The sequence below is a fragment of the Geotrypetes seraphini genome, chromosome 2 (genome assembly GCF_902459505.1).
Source record: "Geotrypetes seraphini chromosome 2, aGeoSer1.1, whole genome shotgun sequence".
Classification (NCBI taxonomy): domain Eukaryota; kingdom Metazoa; phylum Chordata; class Amphibia; order Gymnophiona; family Dermophiidae; genus Geotrypetes; species Geotrypetes seraphini.
This window is the reverse complement of record NC_047085.1, coordinates 180,067,967-180,091,844: the sequence shown is the minus strand read 5'-3', so window position 1 is coordinate 180,091,844 and position 23,878 is coordinate 180,067,967. Positions and strand designations below refer to the sequence as shown.

General features: G+C 44.0%; 1 protein-coding gene across 7 annotated transcripts in view; it reads right to left on the bottom strand.

The window, feature by feature from the left end:
* The window catches only part of ATP9B (ATPase phospholipid transporting 9B (putative)), a 668,517-nt gene that overhangs the window by 433,636 nt on the left and 211,003 nt on the right, over positions 1-23,878 (bottom strand). For all 7 annotated transcript variants that reach the window (XM_033934419.1, XM_033934424.1, XM_033934423.1 and 4 more), the window contains one exon: positions 23,105-23,199. In XM_033934419.1, the coding sequence (XP_033790310.1) occupies positions 23,105-23,199 (95 nt within the window). The remainder of the gene's footprint in view (positions 1-23,104; positions 23,200-23,878) is intronic.

The window sequence follows — 23,878 nt, the reverse complement described above, 5'->3', positions numbered from 1 at the left end:
TGGGAGAGATGAACCATGGATCTCTCTCTCTCTCTTTTCCCCCAATCCCTTTGCAGCAAGAGAGGGAAAGAGAAAGAAAGATGGACAGTGAGAGAGAGAGAGGGAGACATGTCAGTGGGAGTAGAGGAGAAAGGAAGAAAAGTTGGACTCATGGAGGGACAGAGAGAGATGTTGGTTGGGGAAGGCAATGAGGACCAGAGGAGAGGAAGCATGCAGGAGGCAGAAAGAAAGAAATGTTGGCTGCAACCAGAGACTAATAAAATCACCAGACAACAAAGGTAGGGAAAATTATTTTATTTTCAATTTAGTAATTGAAATGTGTCAGTTTTGAGAATTTATATCTGCTGTCTATATTTTGCACTATATTTGTTTAATTTTTTTAAGCTTTTCCTGAGGTGACATTGGATATTTTAAATTCATCAGCCTTGACCTCTTTGAAAAAAAATATATAAACAATAACTAACATTTTCTCTGCGTACTGTGTGCTTTGTGTTTTTTTAATTTTGTGGTTACCATTATGTATTGTTAATAAGATTATACTGTGTGTATATAAAAAATTAATGGAAGAAATTGCATTATAATTATACTATTATTATGGGGTGGGATCAGAAGTGGAGCTTCGGTGGGTCTGGGACAGAGCTTAGGTGGGGGGTACCCGGTTGATATTTGTTAGATTTAAGGGGTACTTGTTTTGAAGAAGTTGGGAAACACTGCATTAACCCATTCTCACAAACTGTTTCATACTGTAAAAACCTGAGCCAGGCATGTATAGCAAGAGTCTAGACCTCCTGTCACTTATAAGCCATTAGTAGTTAGATTTATCCCGGATGTATCTAAGATAACACAGGACCGCAGAAAAGAATTCCTGGCTACGCGTGATGAAACAAAAAGTTTGGGGGCTTCTTTTTTGTTGGCATATCCTTGTAAATGTTTGATTTGTTACCTGGGGATTAAGTACACTTTTTTTTTACCATCACAATTGAGAGCCTTTCTGGACCTTAAAAAGATCTCTAGAGATAAATAATGTATTCGATCTGCTGGAAAGAAAATAATTGGGGCTGTTTAGCGTAGTCAGCTTTCCTGTTTTTTTTTCTCCATGGAATTATGGATCTCCCTCTTTTCTAAATTAGTGGTCTAAGAAGGATAACTGAAATGCCATATTTATAATTTTATTTCCTTTTGATGTTTTTTACTTTCTATATTTCTGCAACAAGTGTATTACTTGTGATATTTTTCCAATTAATAAAAAATTAAATAAAAAAAACCCATTAGTTTATTTTTTCCATACAAAAACACAGTTTAGAAACTTGCGGGTCCCTTTTTGCAAAGCTGTGCTACCAAACAGCACATGCTAAATGTTGAGCCACCCATTTAATTCCTATGGGCTGTTTGGCATTTAGTCTGCGCTGCTTGGCAGTGCAGCTTTGTAAAAGCCCACCTTGGTTATGGATTTTTAAGCTAGATACAAATATTTAGTGCTACCTGTGAATTCTTGGATAGAATTCTTCTTGGTTATTGTAGAATATACAGAAAAATTCTTGTGGAGCACAAGTCCTAGTGAGGATGATTGCATAGTGACATGGGTCACATCAAGCTTTCTGCCAATTGGTCACTGGATGTTAAATGTGGTTGGAACATGTTCAGTTATAGTCATTTTTCTTGATCTCCTGACGAACCTACGGGCGAAACGGGCCCCGTTGAGATCATGATTGTGAAGTTTCATTGCTGTTTGAAGCTAAGTTCCACACTTATAATGTTCAAAGAATATTTATATTTATAATATTTATTGTTTTAACACGATAAGATTTTGCATTAAGGTCCTGGATCCAAGATGGCTGACGGTCCATTGAGCTGAGTTACACGCCGTGAGAGACCGCTTAAAAATATTGTAAAACCCCTTCCAGGGGATGCTATTTACCTGAACTATGCCGAAGAGGAGAGGCCTCAGTGCTGCTGGAGCCTCGCAGCGCTCTGGCATGCCTTCTTTTGGCAACATTGAAGATCTTCTGTGCCATATGCAGGATATCCCGGCAGCATCAGTATCCCCGCTGGATACTGACGGGCGAGACTGAGGCGATTTCCTTGGGCTTGGAGACAACGTTGAGCCCCGACGCAAGGGCACCTCCTCCACCTCCTCAGATTACTAGCTCCCCACTAGCAGAGGAGCTACCAGTGGAAGGCATGCACCTCCCCTCGGAAGCCAGGAAGAACATGGAGGGGAGCATGGAGACAGACTCCCTGCTTTTCCAGGAGAGCCCGGGAGAAACTGAGGATTTGACAACTTCTGGGGCAAACCGAATCCAGGAGAGAGACTGCCAGGAACAGCTTTCAACTGGTGAGAATACTCAAGTTGATAATGTTTCCTATATTATAGAAAAACCCAGGGAGGTAACCCTGGATTCTATCTGGAATCTCGTGGCTGATCTGGCTAAGTCTATAAAGCCTCAGCTTTTACAGCTAGAAGGCAAATTTACAGCTCAAGAAACTGATATTAAGAATTTGAGTTTTGAAATAGATGAATCAAAGAATTCTATTGCGAATACACAACAAGAACTAAAAGTTTCTAAACAGCTTAGTGAAACATTAGTAAAAGACAATTCAAATTTACGCAGAAAACTGGAGTCTCTAGAGAACTTTTCTCGTAATAATAATCTTCGATTGATCAACTTTCCTAGGATTGCGGCTGTGACTCCTAGGGATATGTTGAAACGTTATATGATGGAGATTCTAGGAGTTCCAGAGGATATGTTACCACCATTTACTCAAGTTTATTACTTGCCTATGAAAAGTAATGAACCACCACCACAATTACAAGAAGATAATCAACCACTCAATGTCTCAGCAATGCTGGAACTTTCTGATAGAGAGACCGCATCTGCGGCAACTTTAATTCTTACTGTAGCCCTTGCACCAGATAAAAACTGGTTGCTTAGGCTCTTCTTTAAGAACAAATTGAAAGAATTTCTTGGACATAATTAATGTTTTCAGATATTAATGTTTTCAGATATTAATGTTTTCAGACATATTAATGTTTTTAGATATTAATGTTTTTAGATATTAATGTTTCCAGATTTGGCACGGGACACTCAAAAAAGAAGGCGTGAATTTCTTATGCTGAAGCCAGGGGTTATCTCTCTTGGAGGGACCTTTTTTCTTCATCATCCATGTAAATGTGTAATACAATATCGCATGAAAAAATATGTTTTCTTTGAGCCTTTCCAGTTGACAGCTTTCCTGTTAGGAGCTCGAATGGACATGGACGAAGGGAAAACATAAGTGCAGTTTGAATATTAAACAATATCCTCTCTCAGTTAAGAGACCTTATTTTTCTTTACATTTGATTCAAATATTTGTTAATATGACTCGCTATATTTAATCTTGCATCTAATTTGAGGACTTGAGCTGAAGTTAAGCTATATATCCTATTTTTCTTGATAATAATGTATCTGAATGGTTGCGTTTTATTTGTTTGCTTTTCTTCAACTTTCTGTACAAGTGGATACTTGATTGGTAAAATTAAAATTTGATAAATAAAAAGTTTCAAAAAAAAAGATTTTGCATTAAGGTTGGTGAGTGGTAATTGACAGGTGATTGATAAATTAATCCCCCGAATGGATCAGCTTAAGCTGCCCTATAGTGAGTTAGGGAATGAATTTCTGCGGTCTCACCACAAATGAGTTTTATATTTTGAATGAAAGCTCAGCCTTACTCTTTTCAGTATTAATCAATGAATTATTTATGATCTTTGGCAATAGTTATTTCACCCCATATTTTTGTTGTTTATCATTTTTGATTTTTCAGTGGTTTTTTTTTGCCTTTTTTTAATTTCATGTTTATTGTTAGCCATCTAAGAGCATACAGAGCATGAATTTTTAAACAAACTTGTTTAGATCCTTAGTAATCATTAAACCTATATCTAGACAAATTTTTACAAAGGTTCTGGATAAAATTCAGCTATTTTTGGAATAACTTAAGATTTTATGACTGTTCTGAAGTTAGTTTTACCTCAGTGAAGTCTTGTATTCCCCCAACCTCTGTTGTCCCGGTCGCAGGTCCTAGCAGAGAGAGCATGTCACTCTGCGTTGTTCTGTTCAGCGAGCCCTCCATGATAGCCTCTAGAAACAAAGAAGCTACCTCCTCAGGTGCATTCTGGTCCCATGGAGAGCTAGCTGCTTGCGGCGTCGGTTGGAGGGGTGGCGTCCTGACGTCGGGGCTAAGGGTGACATCAAGCCCAGAGGATCTCACCACCGCGCTACTCTCCCACGGTGTCCCTAGCGAGCTGGCACCAGACTCTTCCTGCTCCCGCTGTAGGCGCCAAAGAAAATCGTCAATGGTAACCGCAGGGGTTAAGGGTCGCCGGGAGGCTCCTCCGACGTTCCTGCCCCGTCTCTTCGGCATTATTGTAAGAAATCTCGACGGCGTCCTCACTGCACCTTCAGAACAGTCATACACTACACCATTACAACTTTTTTCTCCTACTAAACCCCCCAAAGTTACACTTGAAGCATTATGGGACTTGGTAGTGAATTTGGGGAACTCCTTAAATCCTCAAATAAAAAGTTTGGACAAAGAATTAAAAGAACAGAAAGAAGAAATAAAAGTGTTAAAACAGGATATATCTCAATTAAAAACAGAGACACAAAATACAAGTAAGGAGCTAATATCATTAAAACAAAATCAAGATTTGTTGGTTAAAGATAATATAATACTCAGGAGGAAGCTGGAAGCTCAGGCCGAGCTAACAATTTGAGATTTATAAATTTTCCTAAGATCTTGTCAACTTCTCCTAGAGAAATGGTGAAAAGGTATTTTATGGAAATATTGGAAATTCCTGAAAGCTCTTTACCTCTTCTTACAAGAGTATATAATCTTCCTGCCAAGCCCCAATCCAAAGAAGAAGAAAAAAATCGAGGAATCCCGGGATAGACCATTGAACATTTCCGCAATTTTGGAACAATCGGATAGAGAATTGGCTGTTTCAGCCACTCTCTTGCTGTCTGTGGCCTTGGCTCCAGACAAGGATTGGATATTAAAACTTTTCTTTAAAAATAGGTCCAAGGACTTCCTGGGATATCATATTCAGATTTTTCCTGATGTCTCCAGAGAGACTCAAAAGAGAAGAAAAGAATTTCTACTTCTGAAACCTGGAGTGATTCAAATAGGGGGTATTTTCTTTTTGAGATATCCATGTAAATGTGTAGTCAGATATTTATCCTTGAAGTATATTTTTACAGAGCCATCTCATCTGATAAGTTTTCTCTCAGCGAAACGTCTTGAGAAAGGAATAACAGCGCCCAAGGAAGGTTAGCTCCCTGCACTGTAGTAAGATATGGTTTTCCTGTTAACCTATTTGATTTATATTTGCTCTACTCTTTAAATCTTGGATCCAATATATGGAGGACTAGTGTGTGATCAATTAGATCATTTATTACTTCATTTATGTATCTTTATTTTCAAATTAAATTATGTATTATGGTATATCTCAATTTTGGAAACTTAGTTTATTATGTTATTGATCTCACTTTACTGTACAAGATGTATACGCTTGGTAATATTATAAAATTCTATAAATAAAAAATAAAAAAAACTTAAGATTTTATATGTATTTCAATTTGGGTTTTGTACTAGTTTCAATAGTGAGACCCTTCTTACAACTACGTGTCCACGGTAGAAGACTCAGAGAGAAAGGATGTGATTGTCATTGCTTTTCTGGATTTTCAGTGGCTTTTGAATTTATACTATATTCCATCTTATTAACATATCTCCAAAACTTCAGAATCAGACCCATAATAATAGATTGGTTTTGCTCATTGTTAAGAGATTGGATTCTAAGAATTCTTTTCCCTGTTATCAAAATTTAAAAAAATATATATATTTTGATTTTAAACTATAAAATAAGAGTTTTTCCTTATGTTTATAGGGGCGTCAACAGTTCTCATGATTAAGACTTCATGTATTGCAGTTAGAGGAGCTTCTTTGGCTGAATTTTCTATGTAAATGTACTGTTAAATTGAATCAAATACATATTTTTTTACCTCACTCATTTGAATACATTTTTGTATTCTAAATCTATAGTTTCTCTACCTCTGCCTGTAGCTGTGCCATCTATTTCTACTCCATGAAAGATTAAATAACTTGGTTTTGCTTCTTTTTTTTACTTTATTAATTTTCCAAACTGACCAAAAAGTGCATACAAATAAGCATACAGATATAAACACTTATCATTGCATAAATATAAAAAACAAAATACCTTATATCCTCCCCCTCCCTACCCTTCCCCTTATCTGGATGTGTGTGGAAAGATAAGAAAATCCAAGACTTAAGGTTCATGTCAATCAACCAATTTACAATTGAACAAATGTTTCCAACGGACCCAAAACTTCTTTGAATTTTTTGTTATTTCCCGCCTGTTCCGCATACTTGTAATATAAACACAATGTTTCCCACCAAAAGAAAGGTTCAACCGGTCATAATTTCTCCAATTCCTGGTTATCACCTGCATAGCAACCCCGATCATAATTAATGAAGTCTGCTTTTGTGTTTGTCCACTGGATTCTTCGGTCTCAATAATGTTCCAAATAAAACCATCTCATTTGTCAATGGCATAGGAACACCAAGGGGCTTCTTTTATGACTTTAACGCACGGAATAGTGCATGCTACATTGCCTTGTGCACTAGACCTTAATGCCAGCATTGAGCTGGTATTAGTTCTAGAAGCGTAGTGCGCAGTAATTTTCTGCGTGCGCTAAAAACACTAGCACACCTTAGTTAAAGGAGCCCCAAGTATCATAATAATCTTTTCCCATATCGATTTTCAGAAATTGAGTATCAAGGAACAATAAACAACAAATGATCAAGTGTCCCTATTTCAAGATGACAGTGCCAGCATCTATTAGACTTTGAACTATCCAACTTTTGTAAACGAACTGGGGGCCAAAAAATTCTATATAACAAAAAAAAAAAAACAAGTTTGTCTCATAGATGCTGATGCTGTACATCTCATCCTCCAAGTCCAAATCCGTGGGCATTGTGTAGCAGAAATATGCTACTTAATTTCAATGCTCCAAATATCTTTTAAGATTGTTTTTGGTTTTTTATTCAAATAATCAGATATTAATTTGTACTACTTAGTGGCCTGATATCCTTGAAAATCTGTCTGGAAGCAACCATTTATAAGCTTGAGACTTGGATATGCTGAATGATTGTTGCAGTTGTAATAAATTTACCATTTTCTCATTTGAAATCACATCATCCAGAGTACATATGCCTTCCTTCAACCAATGTTTCCAGAGGATCTTAGACTCGCCAATTTGAATCTTGGAGTTTAACCATAGGGATTGACATGTGGATTGCTGTATTGGAGTAGGAGTTAAGGTATTTATATAGTTTAATGTCTTCCAGGTAGAATGAAGAATAATATTGCCTTTAAATATTTGAGGAAGCTTGATACTCAAAATATGGTTAAGTCGTAAGGGGGCCAAGAGATGATTTTCCAGCATCAACCAATCAGGCAGATTCTCCATGAGTTCAGGAAGGATCCAATACATACCCTGACACAAAATAAATGCTTGATGATACCTGTAAAAATTTGGAAAACTTATCCTTCCCACCGATTGAGGTTTTTGCAGAGATACTAAGGCGATTCTTGAAGTTTTACCAAGTCAAAGGAATTTTGTAAAAATCCCATTCAGTTTTTTATAAAAGGGCTCTTGAAAATAAACTGGCAACATACTCATTTGGTAGCAAATTACAGGCGAAATCATCATTTTGAGGGTCTGTACTCTCCCCCACCAAGAAAGATGTAATGGCCAATGCACACATTTCTTTGACTTTCAACAATAAAGACTTTTCATTTACTGTCATTGTGTCTTACAATGTTTTTTGAATCATTATACCCAGATATTTTATGCCCTCTTCCTTCCAAAGGAATGGGAATGGATCAAATAAACCTTTTACACAATGTACATTCAATGGAAGAACCTCTGATTTGCTTCAATTTATTTTATAACCAGAAAATTTGCCAAATCGATCAATCAATTCCAGTAAATGAGGGGTAGTTGATTCAGGATTCTTCAAATGAAATAAAATATCGTCTACATAAGCCGAAACTTTATACTCTCAACCTGCATATGGAATTCCCTATATCTCCTTTTCCTGCTGAATAGCCAATAAGGGTTCCAAAACAATATCAAAAAGCAAAGGAGATAAGGGGCATCCTTATCTAACTTCCCTTTTCAGACAAAAACGTTCAGTTAAGGTATTATTAATATATAGTCTGGCTGAGGGGGAACTATACAAGGTTTAAATCATTTGAATAAATCCAGAACCTATCTCAAACCACTCCATTGCTTGGTACATAAAAGTCCATTCTATACGATCAAAGGCCTTCTCTGCATTTAAGGAAACAAAGAAAGCCGGATCCTCTATTGTTTTTGCTAAAGTAAACATATGAAGTGCCAATCTGGTGTTATTTGCAGAATGTCTTTGAGCAACAAAACCTGTCTGGTGCATTCCAATCATATAAGGTAGAGCCGAAGCTAACCTCTAGGCCAATAGTTCAGCTAAAATTTTTCCGTCCACATTAATTAAAGAAATAGGGCTGTAGTTTGAAACCAACATGGGAACTCTGTTTGGCTTTGGCAAAACAATTAATGCTTCTGCCATAGTATCTTATATCTGACCTTTCATCAGTTGTGAATGATATAAATTGAAAAGATGAGGTAATAGTATAATTTGAAAAGATTTTAAAAACTGCACTGTAAATCCATCTCTACCTGGAGCGGGTCCAGCTCTGAGAGACCTCAATGCTGCCTGGAGCTCAGTAAGTGATATAGGCGCCTCTAGTTTTTCTTTTATATGCTCTGGAATTTTTGTCCTATTAATTAAACTTAAAAATGTTATTCCTTCATTATCTTTGTTTGAATAGAACTCAGAAGAATATAAAGCTTTATAATAATTAAGAAATTAGAACATAAGAACATAAGAAATGCCTTCGCCAGATCAGACCCTAGGTCCATCCTGTCCGGCGACCCGCACACGCGGAGGCCAATCCCAGTGTTCCCTGCTAATACCTTGTTTACCCGTATCCCTCAATGTGGTTTGCAAGGAGGTGTGCGTTCAACTTACCCTTGAATCCTGAAATGGTGGTCTCTGACACAACCACCTCCGGGAGAGATTCCAAGTGTCCACCACTCGCTGCGAGAAACAGAGCTTTCTAATATTTGTCCTGGGCCTGGTGCCCCTCAGTTTCAGTCCATGACCCCTTGTCCAAGTCACATTTGACAATGTGAATAACAATGTTTTTTGCTCTATTTTGTCGAAACCTTTTAGTATTTTGAAAGTCTCTATCATATCCCCTCGCAGCCTTCTCTTCTCGAGGGTGAACAATCCCAGTTTTCCGAGGCGTTCATTGTAGCTAAAATTCTCAATGCCTCTTACTAGCTTCGTGGCTCGCCTATGCACCCTCTCCAACAGGGTTATATCTTTCTTCAGGTAGGGAGACCAATGTTGGATACAGTATTCCAAGTGTGGTCTGACCATTGCTCTGTAAAGTGGCATTATGACGTCCGCCGATCTACTCGTGATTCCCTTCTTTATCATGCCCAACATCCTGTTTGCTTTCTTTGCCGCTGCTGCGCATTGAGCCGACAGCTTTAGGGTCTTGTCTATCAATACCCCCAGATCCCTTTCTTGCTCGCTCTTTCCCAATGCTGTACCTAACATTTTGTATTCATGTTCCTTGTTCTTCTTACCCAGGTGCATCACTTTGCATTTTTCTATATTAAACTTCATCTGCCACTTTTCCGCCCATTTCTCTAGCTGGTTCAAATCTCTCTGGAGTTCTTCTCTGTCCTTTTGTGTCCCAACTGTCCTACACAGTTTTGTGTCGTCCGCAAACTTGATTAAATTACTTGTTGTTTCTTCTTCTAAGTCGTTTATGAAGATATTGACAAGATTGGCCCAAGAACCGAACCCTGGGGCACACCGCTTGTCACTTTTTCCCAATCCAAGAACTTCCCATTTATGCCCACCCTCTGCAATCTGTTTTCCAACCATCCGCCTATCCATCTTAGTATTTCCCCTTCTATTCCATGGCTTTGTAGTTTCTTCAGAAGCCTTGCATGTGGAACCTTGTCGAATGCTTTCTGGAAGTCCAAGTATATTATATCCACCGGTTCACCGTTATTGATTTGTTTGTTCACCTCCTCAAAAAATTGAATTAAATTTGTCAAACATGATTTCCCTTTCCTGAAGCCGTGTTGACTAGCTCTCATCAGGTCGTGATTTTCCAGGTGTTGCACTATGCTATCCTTTATTAGTGCTTCAACTATCTTCCCTGGAACCAATGTAAGACTCACAGGTCTATAGTTGCCCGGTTCTCCTCTCGATCCTTTTTTGAAGATTGGGATGACATTCGCTATCCTCCAGTCGTCTGGTATTCGCCCGGTTCTGATCGACAAGTTAACTAGGGATTGTAATAGTTCTCCGATTTCTACTTTAAGCTCCTTTAGCACTCTCAGATGAATTCCATCTGGTCCAGGGGATTTGTCACTTTTTAGTTTGTCGATCTGATAGTATATCATGTCCAAATCCACAGTCACAGTGGTGAGGCTTTCCTCTATTTCTCCCTTGAATACTTTCCCTGTTTCGGGTATTGATGCAGTGTCCTCCTTGGTAAAGACAGATGCAAAGAGTGAGTTTAGCCTATCCGCAATCTGTTTGTCTTCCTTGATGCACCCTTTTCTTCCTTGGTCGTCGAGAGGGCCTACTGCCTCCTTTGCTGATTTCTTCCCTTTTATGTATCTAAAAAAGGGCTTGAAGTTTTTGGCTTCTTGCGCTATCTTTTCCTCATAGGCCTTTTTGGCGTCTCTTACTGCTTTGTGACACTTCTTCTGGTCAACCTTGTGACTGTTCCAGGCCTCCGTTGTGTGTTCACGTTTCCATTTTTTAAATGAGTTCTTCTTTTCCCTTACTGCATCCTTCACCTCTTTAGTTAGCCAAGCTGGTTCTCCTTTGTTTTTATTTTTCCCTCCTTTGGATATCTGCGGAATGTAGAGATTCTGTGCTTCGGTGATTGTATTTTTTTAGTAGGGACCATGCTTGATCGACCGTTTTGATTTTGGCTGTCCTGTTTTTGAGCCGTTATTTAACCTTGACTCTCATGCTGTCGTATTTCCCTTTTCTGTAGTTAAAGGTTGTGGTTTGAGTCTTGGTTTGTTTCCCTTTTCCGATGCCGATTTTAAATTTGATCACGCTGTGATCGCTTGTCCCCAACGGGACCGTGACCTCTACATCTATTGTCCTTCCAGTTATGGCATTTAGGACCAAGTCCAAGGTTGCGGTTCCTCTTGTCGGTTCTTTCACCATTTGTTCTAGGAAGCAGTCCCCTATCATTTCCAGGAACATTAATTCCCTGCTGCAGTTTGAGGTTCCTCGGTTCCAGTTTATCCCCAGAAAGTTGTAGTCTCCCATGATCGTTACATTATCTGCTCTACATCCATAGTTGATTTCCTCTATCATTTCTACATCTGTTTCTTCCGTCTGTCCTGGGGGTCGATAGTAGAGGCCTATTTTTATGTCTGCTTCATTTTGCCTAGGAATCTTTATCCAGAGGGATTCCAGTTTTTCTTTTCCTTCCGTTTTTCCTACTCTGATAGACTCTATTCCTTCTTGGACATACAGGGCAATACCTCCCCCTTTTTGCCCTATTCTATCTCTTCTATATAATTTGTATCCCTGTAGTACTGTGTCCCATTCGTTTTCCTCGTTCCACCATGCTTCTGTTATTCCAATGATATCCAGTTCTTCTTGTTTTGCTAGGGCCTCCAGTTCCCCCATTTTGTTTCTCAAGCTTCTGGCATTCGTGTACATACATTTGAGCTCCCTTTGCGCATTCGTGTGCATACAATTGAGTTCCCTCGGTGGTACCTTCCTGAACTTTTTAGTCTTCACATCGCATCTTGTATCTATTTGCAATTTTTCTCTGTTACTTTCTATTTCGGCATGCTCTTCCCCTTTATCTGAGCAGTTGCTTGTAGTTCCTTCTTTGGGATCTACTGATGCCCAGGCCATCGACTGGTTGTTGACTGTTGGCTCTCCCCTGGTCCTTAGTTTAAAGCCCTCTCAATGGTCTTCTTCATATTTTCAGCCAAGACTCTTGCTCCTCGCTTGGTGAGGTGTAGGCCGTCCCTTCTATAGTATCTGCCATTTCCCCAGAATGCCATCCAATTGCGCACGAAGTCGAACCCCTCCTCATCGCACCATCGTCTCATCCTAGCGTTGATTGCTCCAATATGGGTACAAATTTTACCTTTTCCATCAGTAATGGCCATAATCTTTATTTTTCTTTTCTTAGCTTTGAGATAATTTGCCAATATTTTTTTTTATTTAAGATCACAATTTTGACAACTTATTTTTGATCAGCGTGTTCCTCCAGATTTTGCTCTTTCAGACATATTTTTCTAAATTTATTCCCGTTTTCTCTGTGATCTCTTAAGATCATTAGAAATTCAGTACTGTTTTTATACTGATGATACCATGCTATTTCTGAAGGTTAATGGTGATATGAATGGTTGATTGCACAATGAACATTGAACATGGTTGAAAGTATCTATGCAGTATTTGTTTAGCTACTCTAGATTCTCAAAAAACTGCATTAAAAAACGATGGGCTGGTAGCGAATTAAAAAAAGCGAGTCATTCTCCAAAAAACACTTTCCCTCTGCTTACCCTCCCCAGATCCAGTGTCAGTTCTCCTTTGTACCTACCACCACCTATGGTCCAGGCCTCTCTCTCTCTCTTTCTCTGTCTTTCTTCTGCTTACCAACCCCCCCCCCCCATGTCCAACATTTGTTCTCCTTTCTTCCAGGTCTCTCTCTGCTTTTCTCTCTCTCCTTCCTTCCTCCTTGGTCCAGAATCTTTCCACCTCTCTGCAGTCTTTCTCTCTCTCTTCCCTCTATACACCTCAAGTTCAACATCTGCCTCCCTCTCTCTATCTTTCTTCTGCTAACATTTTGAGTCTTCCCCTCTCTACCCCCTCTAGTCCAGCATCTGCCCTGTCTTCAAGTCTGTTTCCTGTCCATTTCTGTCTCTCTCTCTTCCCCTCCCCCCATGTCCAGATCCAGCGTACCGCTGGGGCCCTCACGATGGGCAGGGCCTTACCTTCCCTGCTTCCTTGGCTCCCAGATGGTGCTGGGTTGAGCTGGGATGGTTGGTAGAAGACCTCACAGCTGTAGCTTCTGCCCAGGTTCAAATTCATGTTCCAGAGTTGGCAGGCTCTCATCGCCTCCCAACAGTTGCTCTTCTTGCTTACTACCTGTGGCAGGAGATCGGGGGAGACACAGATCTCCTTTTTTGTTGTGAGGTCGTCTTCGACACTGTAACCGCCGTTGAGCTAATTATGGCAGCTTGCAGAGTGAACCTAGCAGGCTGTCATTGGCCTCCGAAGCACATTTCCTCTACCGTGGTCCTGCCCCTTCTCTGACATCAGAGGCGGGACCGCGGCAGAGGCAATGTGCTTCGGAGGCCAATGGCAGCCTCCTAGGTTTACTCTTCAGGCTGCCGTAATTAGCTCAGCGGCAGTTACAGTGCCAAAGATGACCTCTCTCGCTGGGTGCGGGAAGTAGCTTGGAGGTAAGTAACCCCCCCACCCACCAGTCGCAAGCCTAATTAGCTTTAAAGGGGGGAATCTGGAGGACGCTCTGTGGGAACCAAGAAGACAACTGGGCGCTCACAGACGCTAGGGAGAGCCCTGTTTGGCGCAGGCCTTTAAAAAAGTACGACGGGGTGGGGTGTTTAAAAGAAAAGTATCTTTGCTGCATAAGACTCATCGACATCTCCACCCACTTTTGGGTGGAAAAAAAGGGCATCTTATGGAGCGAAAAATACAGTACAAAGCAGAGAAAATGTTAATTATCAATTATGTTTTCAAATAGACAAATATAATAATAATAATAACTTTCTTTTTCTATACCGCCTTAGTCACGCGACTTCTAGGCGGTTCACATTGAAAGAAGGCTGGACATTCAGCGAATAACAAAAAGTCTTAATACAATACAATAAGTCTAAATACAATACAATAAGTCTAAATGGAAAACTTACATACTAATTGGAGTTCTATGGGTAAAGAATACATGAATACATGAAAGGAGCTAACAGTTTTTAGCACAAGGTGCCGCGCTGAATGTCCCGCGCTGCTCTCGATGCTCATAGGAACTCTATCAGCATTGGGAACTGTGCAGGGCATTCAGCACAGCTCCCTGCACTAAAAACCGTTATTGTGGTTTAGTAAAAGGGGGCCACAGTGCAAAATATAGACAGCAGATATAAATTCTCAAACGGACACATTTTGATCACTAAATTGAAAATAAAATCATTTTTCCTACCTTTGCTGTCTGGTGATTTCATGAGTCTCTGGTTCCATGTCCTTCTGACAGTTCATCCAATATTTCTTTCTTTTTGCCTCCTGCATGCTTCCTCTCCTCCAGACCTCATTCCATCCCCCAACCAGCATCTCTCTCTGTCCCTCCATGAGTCCAACTTTTTCTTCCTCTCTCCCTGCCTGTTCCCTGCCACCTGATACACTCCATTCCTTCCCCCAACTTTTTCTTTCTTTCTTTCTCTCTCCCTGCCTGCCCCCCCCAAGCCACCACCGCTGATTTCTCCATGCTTCCCCGACGCCAACACAGCAACGAGGCCAGGCGAGGTGCATGCAGCGACTGAGCAATAGTCGGCCCACAAGTCTTCCCCCAATGTCAATTTTGACATCGGAGAGGAAGATCCAGGCCAGCTAGTCGCTGCCTGGTCAAGAACTTCCTCTCAGACATCAGAATAGGCATCAGGGGGAAGGCTTATGGGCCGGTGGCATGCAATCGCAGCACGTGCCTGGCCCTTCTTTGCGGCAGCTTCAGCGGGGAGCAGGAAGAGATCCCAGGCTCCGCGATCGACTCATATAGCCCTTGTGATCTACCTGTAGATCACAATCAACATTTTGGGACCCTTGCACTAGAGAATGACACGGGGACAGATTTTTCTCTGTCCCCATAGGAACTCAATTTCCCCGTCTCCGCAAGTTTTGTTGCTGTCCCTGCCCCATTCCTGTAAGCTCTGCCTTAACCGCTCAAGCCTCAAACACTTATAATTTTAAAGTGTTTGAGGCTTGTGCAGATGAGGACAGAGCTTAGAGGAAAGGGGTAGTGACAGGAAAAGAACTCACCGGGACGGGATAAGAAAAGAAGTTTTGGCGAGGATGGGAAAAAAATTTGTCCCCATGTCATTCTCTAGTATCCACCATCTGTTTGAAGACAGAGGAAATACTGAATATTCTAGGCTGCATGATACCCTTAAGAGGCAAATTACTTGGAGCTACTTTTTTTTTACCCTCTGTTTCCATCCACTGGTAGATGGACATTCATTCTTATGCTAGCTCAATCTATCTATCGGATTTACTGTGTTCACGTACGCTGATGATATTCAACTGCTCCATCCTTTAAATTCTAAATCACCTGAAGAAATAACAGAAATCAACTCCAAACTCAATAAAATTAGTTCTTGGCTACAGCAAAACAAACTTGCATTAAATACTCAAAATTAAAGGGTGTACTATGCTTACCACCTCTGATTCACTTCCTTTCAAATAGAATCCACATAGCAACTTGATGGATTTCGCCAAAACGCTTCTTTTAAAGCAAACCCTTCCATTATGTATCTTGCTCCCCACTACTTTCCACCCCTTTTTTTATTTTAGAATTTCGATGTATTTATTAACTTACCATGTCCCCCTCTTATCTTGTCTCCAATATGGCAGTTTGTCACTCCCTCCCTTTTTTTTTTCTTCTTATTATTTTTAATACTTTTAATTTTTAACTTTTTTAGATTGATTCCATTGTAAACTGTTTAGGTACCAGTTTGATAAATGATATATAAAAGAATAAGGAAACTTGGAAGTCTAATTGTCACATGATTAAATGTCACCAAATTGTCTGCTTGCTTCCTGTTCTATTTAATGTGTTTTAAAATATGGGAGATATCTGCATTTATCTGTTGTAACCCATACCCTGCTACACAATAGAGCAGGGGTCCCCAAAGTCCCTCCTTGAGGGCCGAATCCAGTCTGGTTTTCAGGATTTCTCCAATGAATATGCATTGCTTTCAATGCATATTCATTGGGGAAATCCTGAAAACCAGACTGGATTCGGCCCTCAAGGAGGGACTTTGGGGACCCCTGCAATAGAGACTCATGTCATGGAAATGCCAAAATGTGTGGATAGTTAATTATTAAATTAGCATTAGCATATTTCTTGTCACTAAACTCAAAATTCAAACCAAAATTCCACATTAGTGCTATTTCTTCTAGTAATGTACATATTTCAATAACCGTTGTCATATACACAAATTTTAAAAATTAGAAGTTTTCAACAACTTTTGCATAAACAAACTAAAAAGCACAGTTACTTACCGTAACAGGTGTTATCCAGGGACAGCAGGCATATATTCTCACATGTGGGTGACGTCATCTACGGAGCCCCAGCGCGGACAGCTTTTCAAGCAAACTTGCTAGAAGTTTCAAGTTTGCACACTGCACCACGCATGTGCATGCCTTCTCGCCCACTAGAGGGCGCATCCCACCTCGTGGTCCTCAGTTCCATAACTAGCAAAGAAGCCATCCCCGGGGAGGCGGGCGGGTTGTGAGAATATATGCCTGCTGTCCCTGGATAACACCTGTTACGGTAAGTAACTGTGCTTTATCCCAGGACAAGCAGGCATGATATTCTCACATGTGGGTGACCTCCAAGCCAACCAAAAAAAAAGGGCAGGTGGGAGGATGGCAATTTAAGAAAACAGGTTACGTAACACCGACTGGCCAAACCGGCCGTCGCTTCTGGACAAAGTGTCCAGACAGTAGTGGGAGGTGAACGTATGAACCGAAGACCAAGTGGCAGCCTTGCAAATGTCCTCCACAGGTGTAGAACGGAGGAAGGCTACAGAGGCTGCCATTGCTCTGACCTTATGCCCCGTGACTCGGCCCGGGGGCGGAAGTCCAGCCTGAGCATAGCAAAAAGAAATACAAGCAGCTAACCAGTTAGACAGAGTGCGCTTGGAAACAGGATGACCTAATCGATTAGGATCAAAGGACAAAAACAATTGAGGAACCTTCCTATGAGACCTGGTGCGTTGAAGGTAATATGCCAACGCCCTCTTACAGTCAAGCGTGTGAAGCGCCGTCTCGCCAGGATGGGAGTGGGGCTTAGGAAAGAACACAGGAAGGACAATGGACTGATTGAGGTGGAAATCAGACACAACTTTAGGTAAAAATTTAGGATGGGTGCGGAGAACCACCTTATCATGATGGAAGACAGTGAAAGGAGGGTCCGCAACCAAAGCCTGCAACTCCCCAATCCGCCTAGCGGATGTGAGAGCAATCAGGAAAATCACCTTCCAAGTCAGAAATTTCAAGAGAGACTTGTCAAGTGGCTCAAACGGAGGTTTCATCAGTTGAGCCAAAACCACATTCAAATCCCATACGACAGAAGGAGGCTTAAGAGGGGGACAAACCCTGAGTAGCCCTTTCATGAAGCGTGACACCAGAGGATGAAGCGACAGAACACGCCCATCCATCGGTTGATGGAAAGCCGAAATGGCACTAAGATGAACCCGCACAGATGCTGTTTTCAGACCAGAGTGCGACAGATGCCATAAGTATTCCAGGACCGAGGACACCGGAACCGAAACAGGATCCAGGTGCAAGGAAGAACACCAGGTGGAAAACCTGGTCCATTTTTGCGAATAACAAAGCCTAGTCGAAACTTTGCGGGAGGCTTCCAACACCTCCCTGACCGATTGAGACAGACCGGGCGAAGTTAAGGAGCAAGAAACCAAGCTGTCAGGTGTAATGACTGAAGATTGGGATGCAACATTGATCCTTGACTCTGAGACAGCAGAGAAGGAAACACAGGCAGAACCAGAGGATCCCTGGTACTGAGCTGAAGTAGCAGGGAGAACCAGTGCTGACGCGGCCACCGAGGCGCAATGAGAATCATAGTGGCCGCGGACAATTTGAGACGCACTAACGTTCTCATGATCAGAGGAAAGGGAGGGAACGCATACAGGAACCTCCCTTCCCAATCTAGAAGGAAGGCATCCGCCTCCAGACGATCCCGTGAGTACATCCGAGAACAATACAGGGGCAGTTTGCGGGTCTCCGGAGAGGCAAACAGATCCACCTGCGGCGTTCCCCAGCGATCGAAAACCTCGCGCAGGACTCCGGTGGGTAGAGACCACTCGTGGGGCTGTAAAAGTCGACTGAGTTTGTCTGCCAGACAGTTCTGTTCTCCCTGGATGTAAACCGCCCGAAGGAAGATGTTCCGGGATACTGCCCACTCCCACAGGCGAAGAGCTTCCGAGCAGAGGGGCCAAGAACCCGTCCCACCTTGCTTGTTCACATAGTACATCGTCACTTGATTGTCCATGCGAACAAGGACTACCTGATTTCGCAGGATGTGGTCGAACGCTCGAACCGCCAGAAAAATGGCACGAAGTTCCAGCACGTTGATGTGACACCGACGGTCCTCGGCCGCCCATAGGCCCTGCGTTCGAAGACCGTCGAGGTGAGCTCCCCACGCGTACTCCGAGGAGTCCGTGGTTAGAACCTTGCGAAAGGGAGGGGTGAGAAACAGCAAGCCCCTGGACAGATTGGAAGAGTTGGTCCACCAACGCAGCGATTTCCGCAAAGGCGGAGTCACCGTAATGCGACGAGACATCGGATCGCAATCCTGATGCCACTGGGAAGCTAGGGTCCACTGAGGAATCCTCAGGTGTAGCCTGGCGAACGGAGTGACGTGGACCATCGATGCCATGTGGCCGAGCAGTATCAACATGCGCCGGGCCGACACCACCGGCAGTTGGGCAACTCGACGGCCCATCCGAACCAAGGTTTCCAACCGCGGAGGCGGGAGGTACGAGCGCAGACGCACAGTGTCCAGCACCGCGCCTATAAATTGAAGAGACTGGGCCGGGGATAACTGTGATTTGGGAAAATTTATCTCGAACCCGAGGCTCTGCAGGAAGGCTATAGACAGTCGGGTCGCTGAGATAACCCCCTCCCTGGTCGGGGCTTTGATGAGCCAATCGTCCAGGTAAGGGAACACATGAAGCCCACGAGACCTCAGGGCAGCCGCGACCACCACCATGCACTTCGTGAAGACTCGAGGGGACGAGGCCAGGCCGAAGGGCAGGACCCTGTACTGCAGGTGCAGATCTCCCACCTGGAAACGTAAAAATCTTCGGAAGGCGGGATGCACCGGAACATGGGTGTATGCTTCCTTCAGGTCGAGGGAGCACATCCAGTCCCCTCCCTCCAAGAGAGGATATAAAACCGGGAGAGACAGCATCCGAAACTTCTCCCGGACCAGGAATTTGTTGAGCCTCCTGAGGTCCAGTATGGGGCGTAGGTCCCCGGTCTTTTTTGGGACCAAAAAGTAACGGGAGTAAAATCCCGTCCCCAGCTGGTCTTTGGGGACCGGTTCGACCGCCCGAAGCTTCAACAAAGCCCTGGCCTCGGCCAGAAGGATGGGAAGTTGCGCTCGGTTGCAAGAGGCAACCCCTGGAGGTTGATCCGGTGGCGTGGACACAAAGTTGAGCGAGTAGCCCTCGGAGACGGTCCGGAGCACCCAAGCGTCTGATGTTATCTCGGTCCAGGCCCTGTAGAAGAACCGAAGACGCCCCCCGATGGGAAGGGGTTCCTGTGATTTCGCGGAGGGGAACCCGCCCCGTCCGCTCAGCCCGTCAAAAGGAAGGCGCGGGTTTAGAAGGACCCTGTGCCGGGGCTTGGGTTTGTCCCCCTCTGCCTCGCTGAGACGGACGTCTCGGAGGCGACCTCGAAAAAGCCGGAGTCGACTTCTGAGGGTATCGGCGCGGCGGAGGACGGAAAGGTTTCTGCGGCGGGGGCCTAGGTTTGGGGCGGACCAGGGATGCTAACGAGCGCTCCTGCTCCGACAACCGTTTGGTCGCCGCATCTAAGAACTCATCAAATAGCTCGGACCCCACACAAGGCAAGTCTGCAAGACGTTCCTGCAGGTTTGGGTCCATATCGAGGGTGCGAAGCCAGGCCAGACGGCGCATGGCCACTGCGAAGACCGACACCCTCGAAACCAGCTCAAATGCATCGTACACCGCATGAAAGAGGTACAACCGCAATTGAGACAGGTTGGACATAAACTTATCAAATCCTGCTCTTTGGGAGTCCGGTAAGGAGTCTCGATATTGAGGAAGGTCCTTCACCATGCCACGCAAATAGGAGGAAAAGGTGAAGGCATAATTTAGAACCCTGGTGGCCATCAGGGAATTTGAATAGAGGCGACGGCCAAACTTGTCCAGGGTCCGCCCCTCCCTGCCGGGTGGAACCGCCGCAGAAACCCGTGAGGGCTGTGATTTCTTAAGGGCAGACTCCACCAGAAGAGACTGGTGGGAGAGCTGCGCCTTTTCAAACCCTTTAGGGGGCACCGTCCTATACTTCGCTTCCATTTTAGAAGGTACAGACGTGACTGTAAGAGGGTTCGACAAATTCTTCAACCAGGTCTGCAGGAGGACTCTATTGAGGGGGAGCCTAGGCACCTCCCTAGGAGGAGTGGGAAGGTCTTGCTCCTCCAAAAATTCTTTAGAATATTGAGAACCGACCATAAGGTCCAACCCCAGGGCTCAGGCCATGTCCTGAACAAAAGTGGAAAATGAGGACGGCCTGGCTGGAGGAGACGGGGTTCTCGACCTCCCTACCGAGGAAAGGGGAGAGGCCTCATGGGAATAATGAGGATCCCTGGCCGACCCCGAGCCCCAGGATTCCCTTTCCAAGGCCCTCGAGGGGGAAGGAGAATTTCTCCGTCTCGAAGAACCCTTGGGTGAGGACCCCGGGGTCCGGGGGGCACTCTCCTTCTTCCTCGGCGAGGCGGCACGGGAAGACTTCCCATGAGGAGATCGGAGGAGCCTCGGGTTGTCGAGGCGCAACTCCGATACCTGCAGCGCCTCGCCCCCGAGCGGCGAGGAACGATCACGCCTCCGAGGCGAGCCCCGCGGGCGCTTCGGCTTCCTCGAGCGGCGCCCCGTCCGAGGTCGCGTCGAGGGCGAGGCGTCCCGGGAAGACCTCGAGGAGGAAGAGGAGGAAATACGGCGCACTCTGCGCAACTTGTCCTTCGGCCGCACACTCCGCTCAGGCGGCACCCCCGAGGTCGAGGTCGAGGGCACAGCCGGGGCCGAGGTTAAAGGGGCCACAGTACCCGAGACCGAGGCCGCCGAGGCCGGGGCCTCCGAGGTCGAGGCCGCCGAGGCCGGGGCCTCCGAGGTCGAGGCCGCTGAAACCGAAGCTCGCTGCAACACTTCCAGGGCCCCCGACAGCTCCGATGAAATAAGAGCTCGGAGGAGGTCCTGAAAGGCCGGAATCCCAACGAAGGTCGGGAGTTCCGGGTCCGGAGCACACTCCCTGGAGGGCGACCTCGGTCTCGAGTATTCCCTCGGGGTGTGCGATGCCGGGGTCCGAGGCGGGGCCGGGGTCGACCCACTCGCCTTAGCCGGGGCAGAGGATGGCTTCTTCGCTGACGGGGATGGAACAGAGGACTTACCCGAAGCCGGTTTACCCGAGGACGCCTTCGAAGTCGAGGCGAAGCCGAGGCCCCCGAGGGCGCCGAGGCCGAGGTCAAGGCCGGGGCCGACGTCGAGGCCTTTGCCGGCGCGTCCACGGCGAACAATTCCGCCATTCTGGCTCGTCGGCGGCGGAGAGCTCTGGCCTGAAAAGTAGCACAGCGATCACACGAAGCTGTCGGATGATCCGGCCCGAGACAAACAATGCACCACCGGTGAGGGTCAGTGATGGAAAGTAACCTCTCACACCGGCTGCACTTCTTAAATCCCGTAACAGGACGGGACATCAACGGAAAAGGAGGCCGGGAACGACCGACGTCCCGCGGCCACGGCTGCCGGGAGCCCCCGGAGCCCAACGAAAAGACAAATATTTTTTTTTTTTTTTTTAAATTTAAAACGAACGAAAAACACAAAGAAGAAAAGAGCACCGCGAATCGATCGAAAAAACGGAACGCGGCAGCAGAAAGGCAATACAAAATTGGAGCTCAAATCCACAGGGCTTTCTGGCTCCGCGGAAAAAATTGAACTGAGGACCACGAGGTGGGATGCGCCCTCTAGTGGGCGAGAAGGCATGCACATGCGTGGTGCAGTGTGCAAACTTGAAACTTCTAGCAAGTTTGCTTGAAAAGCTGTCCGCGCTGGGGCTCCATAGATGACGTCACCCACATGTGAGAATATCATGCCTGCTTGTCCTGGGATAATAAATTAATTTTTCCTTTTAGCAATAAGAGACGGCTGAAGTGAGACATGATTGAAGTCTATAAAATCCTGAGTGGAGTAGAACAGGTACAAGTGGATCGATTTTTCTCTCTGTCAAAAATTACAAAGATTGGGGGACACTTGATGAAGTTACAGGGAAATATTTTTAAAACCAATAGGAGGAAATATTTTTTCACTCAGAGAATAGTTAAGCTCTGGAACACATTGCTAGATGTTGTGGTAAGAGCGGATGGCATAGCTCAGGGCTGCCCAAGTCCGGTCCTCAAGATCTACTGGCAGGCCAGGTTTTCAGGATATCCACAATGAATATGCATGAGAGAGAGATTTGCTTACCAAGAAGGCAGTGCAGGCAAATTTCTCTCATGCATATTCATTGTGGATATCCTGAAAACCTGGCCTGCCGGTAGATCTCGAGGACCGGACTTGGGCAGCCCTGGCATAGCTGGTTTTAAGAAAGGTTTGGACAATTTCCTGGAGGAAAAGTCCATACTCTGCTAATGAGACAGACATTGGGGAAGCCCTGGATCGGTAGCATGGAATGTTGCTACTCCTTGGGTTTTTGCCAGGTACTAGTGACCTGGTTTGGCCACCGTGAGAATGGGCTATTCTTATGTTCTTATAAATATTTTTGTAAGAATTTACTTATTTCCTTGATGACTTATGTTAGCATTAACTGCGACACATCACTGACAAATATTTACTAGTATTCGAGAACACAATGTACTGAGCACAACAATGAAAGAAAAGTGCATTCTTACTCCCAAAGCTGGTAACCTCTGTGTGCAGCTTACAGCAATTTTCAACTTCCAATCTGTTTCACCATCTAGCTGGTCAGTACGAATAAAGCATGAACCTTAGAAAAATTGAAAAAAACGAAACAAGTATTACCCTAAAGTTCATTAAAAGATCCCATACCTTAAACACAAAACTATTTCCGCAGTTTATCATAGCATTTTAAATAGCACATACAGTCCCATGTACTTCTACCGTAAGGTAAGCTAAAGGAATAGTAATTCACCACAATAAAGGAGATAGAACTGCTACTAGTAGCGCTTAGGAGCACAGAGAGAGACATTCAATAGCATTTGACAATCCTACTACTACTATTTATCATTTCTATAATTTTGAACAGGCCATGCTATACCAAAGTACCCCAGTCATTTCTCTTTGAAAATTAGCTAGCATAATGTATACATACTAAAGGCATCTATGGTATTTGTGTGTGTTAAGCTGAAGAAAGGGGAGCAATCTTGAAACTTCCAGATACTTGCGCCGCTTTATTCCATGAACTACACACACTCCCAGGAGTGCCTCTTTTTAGTCCAGCTAAACATATGTACAATATGGAGTCTCATAAATTCTTTTAGCCTGAGAGAGGAGGATAATTTTCAGATAGGCCAATTTACTGGGTAATCAACTTTGTAAATTGCCTTTGTCATGGAAATGGCAATTAGAAGTGTGCACTGGCATCGGGAAATCTGTAGAAATCCATGGGAATGGAGACTAAAGTCATTGCTACCATGGAGAAGAGA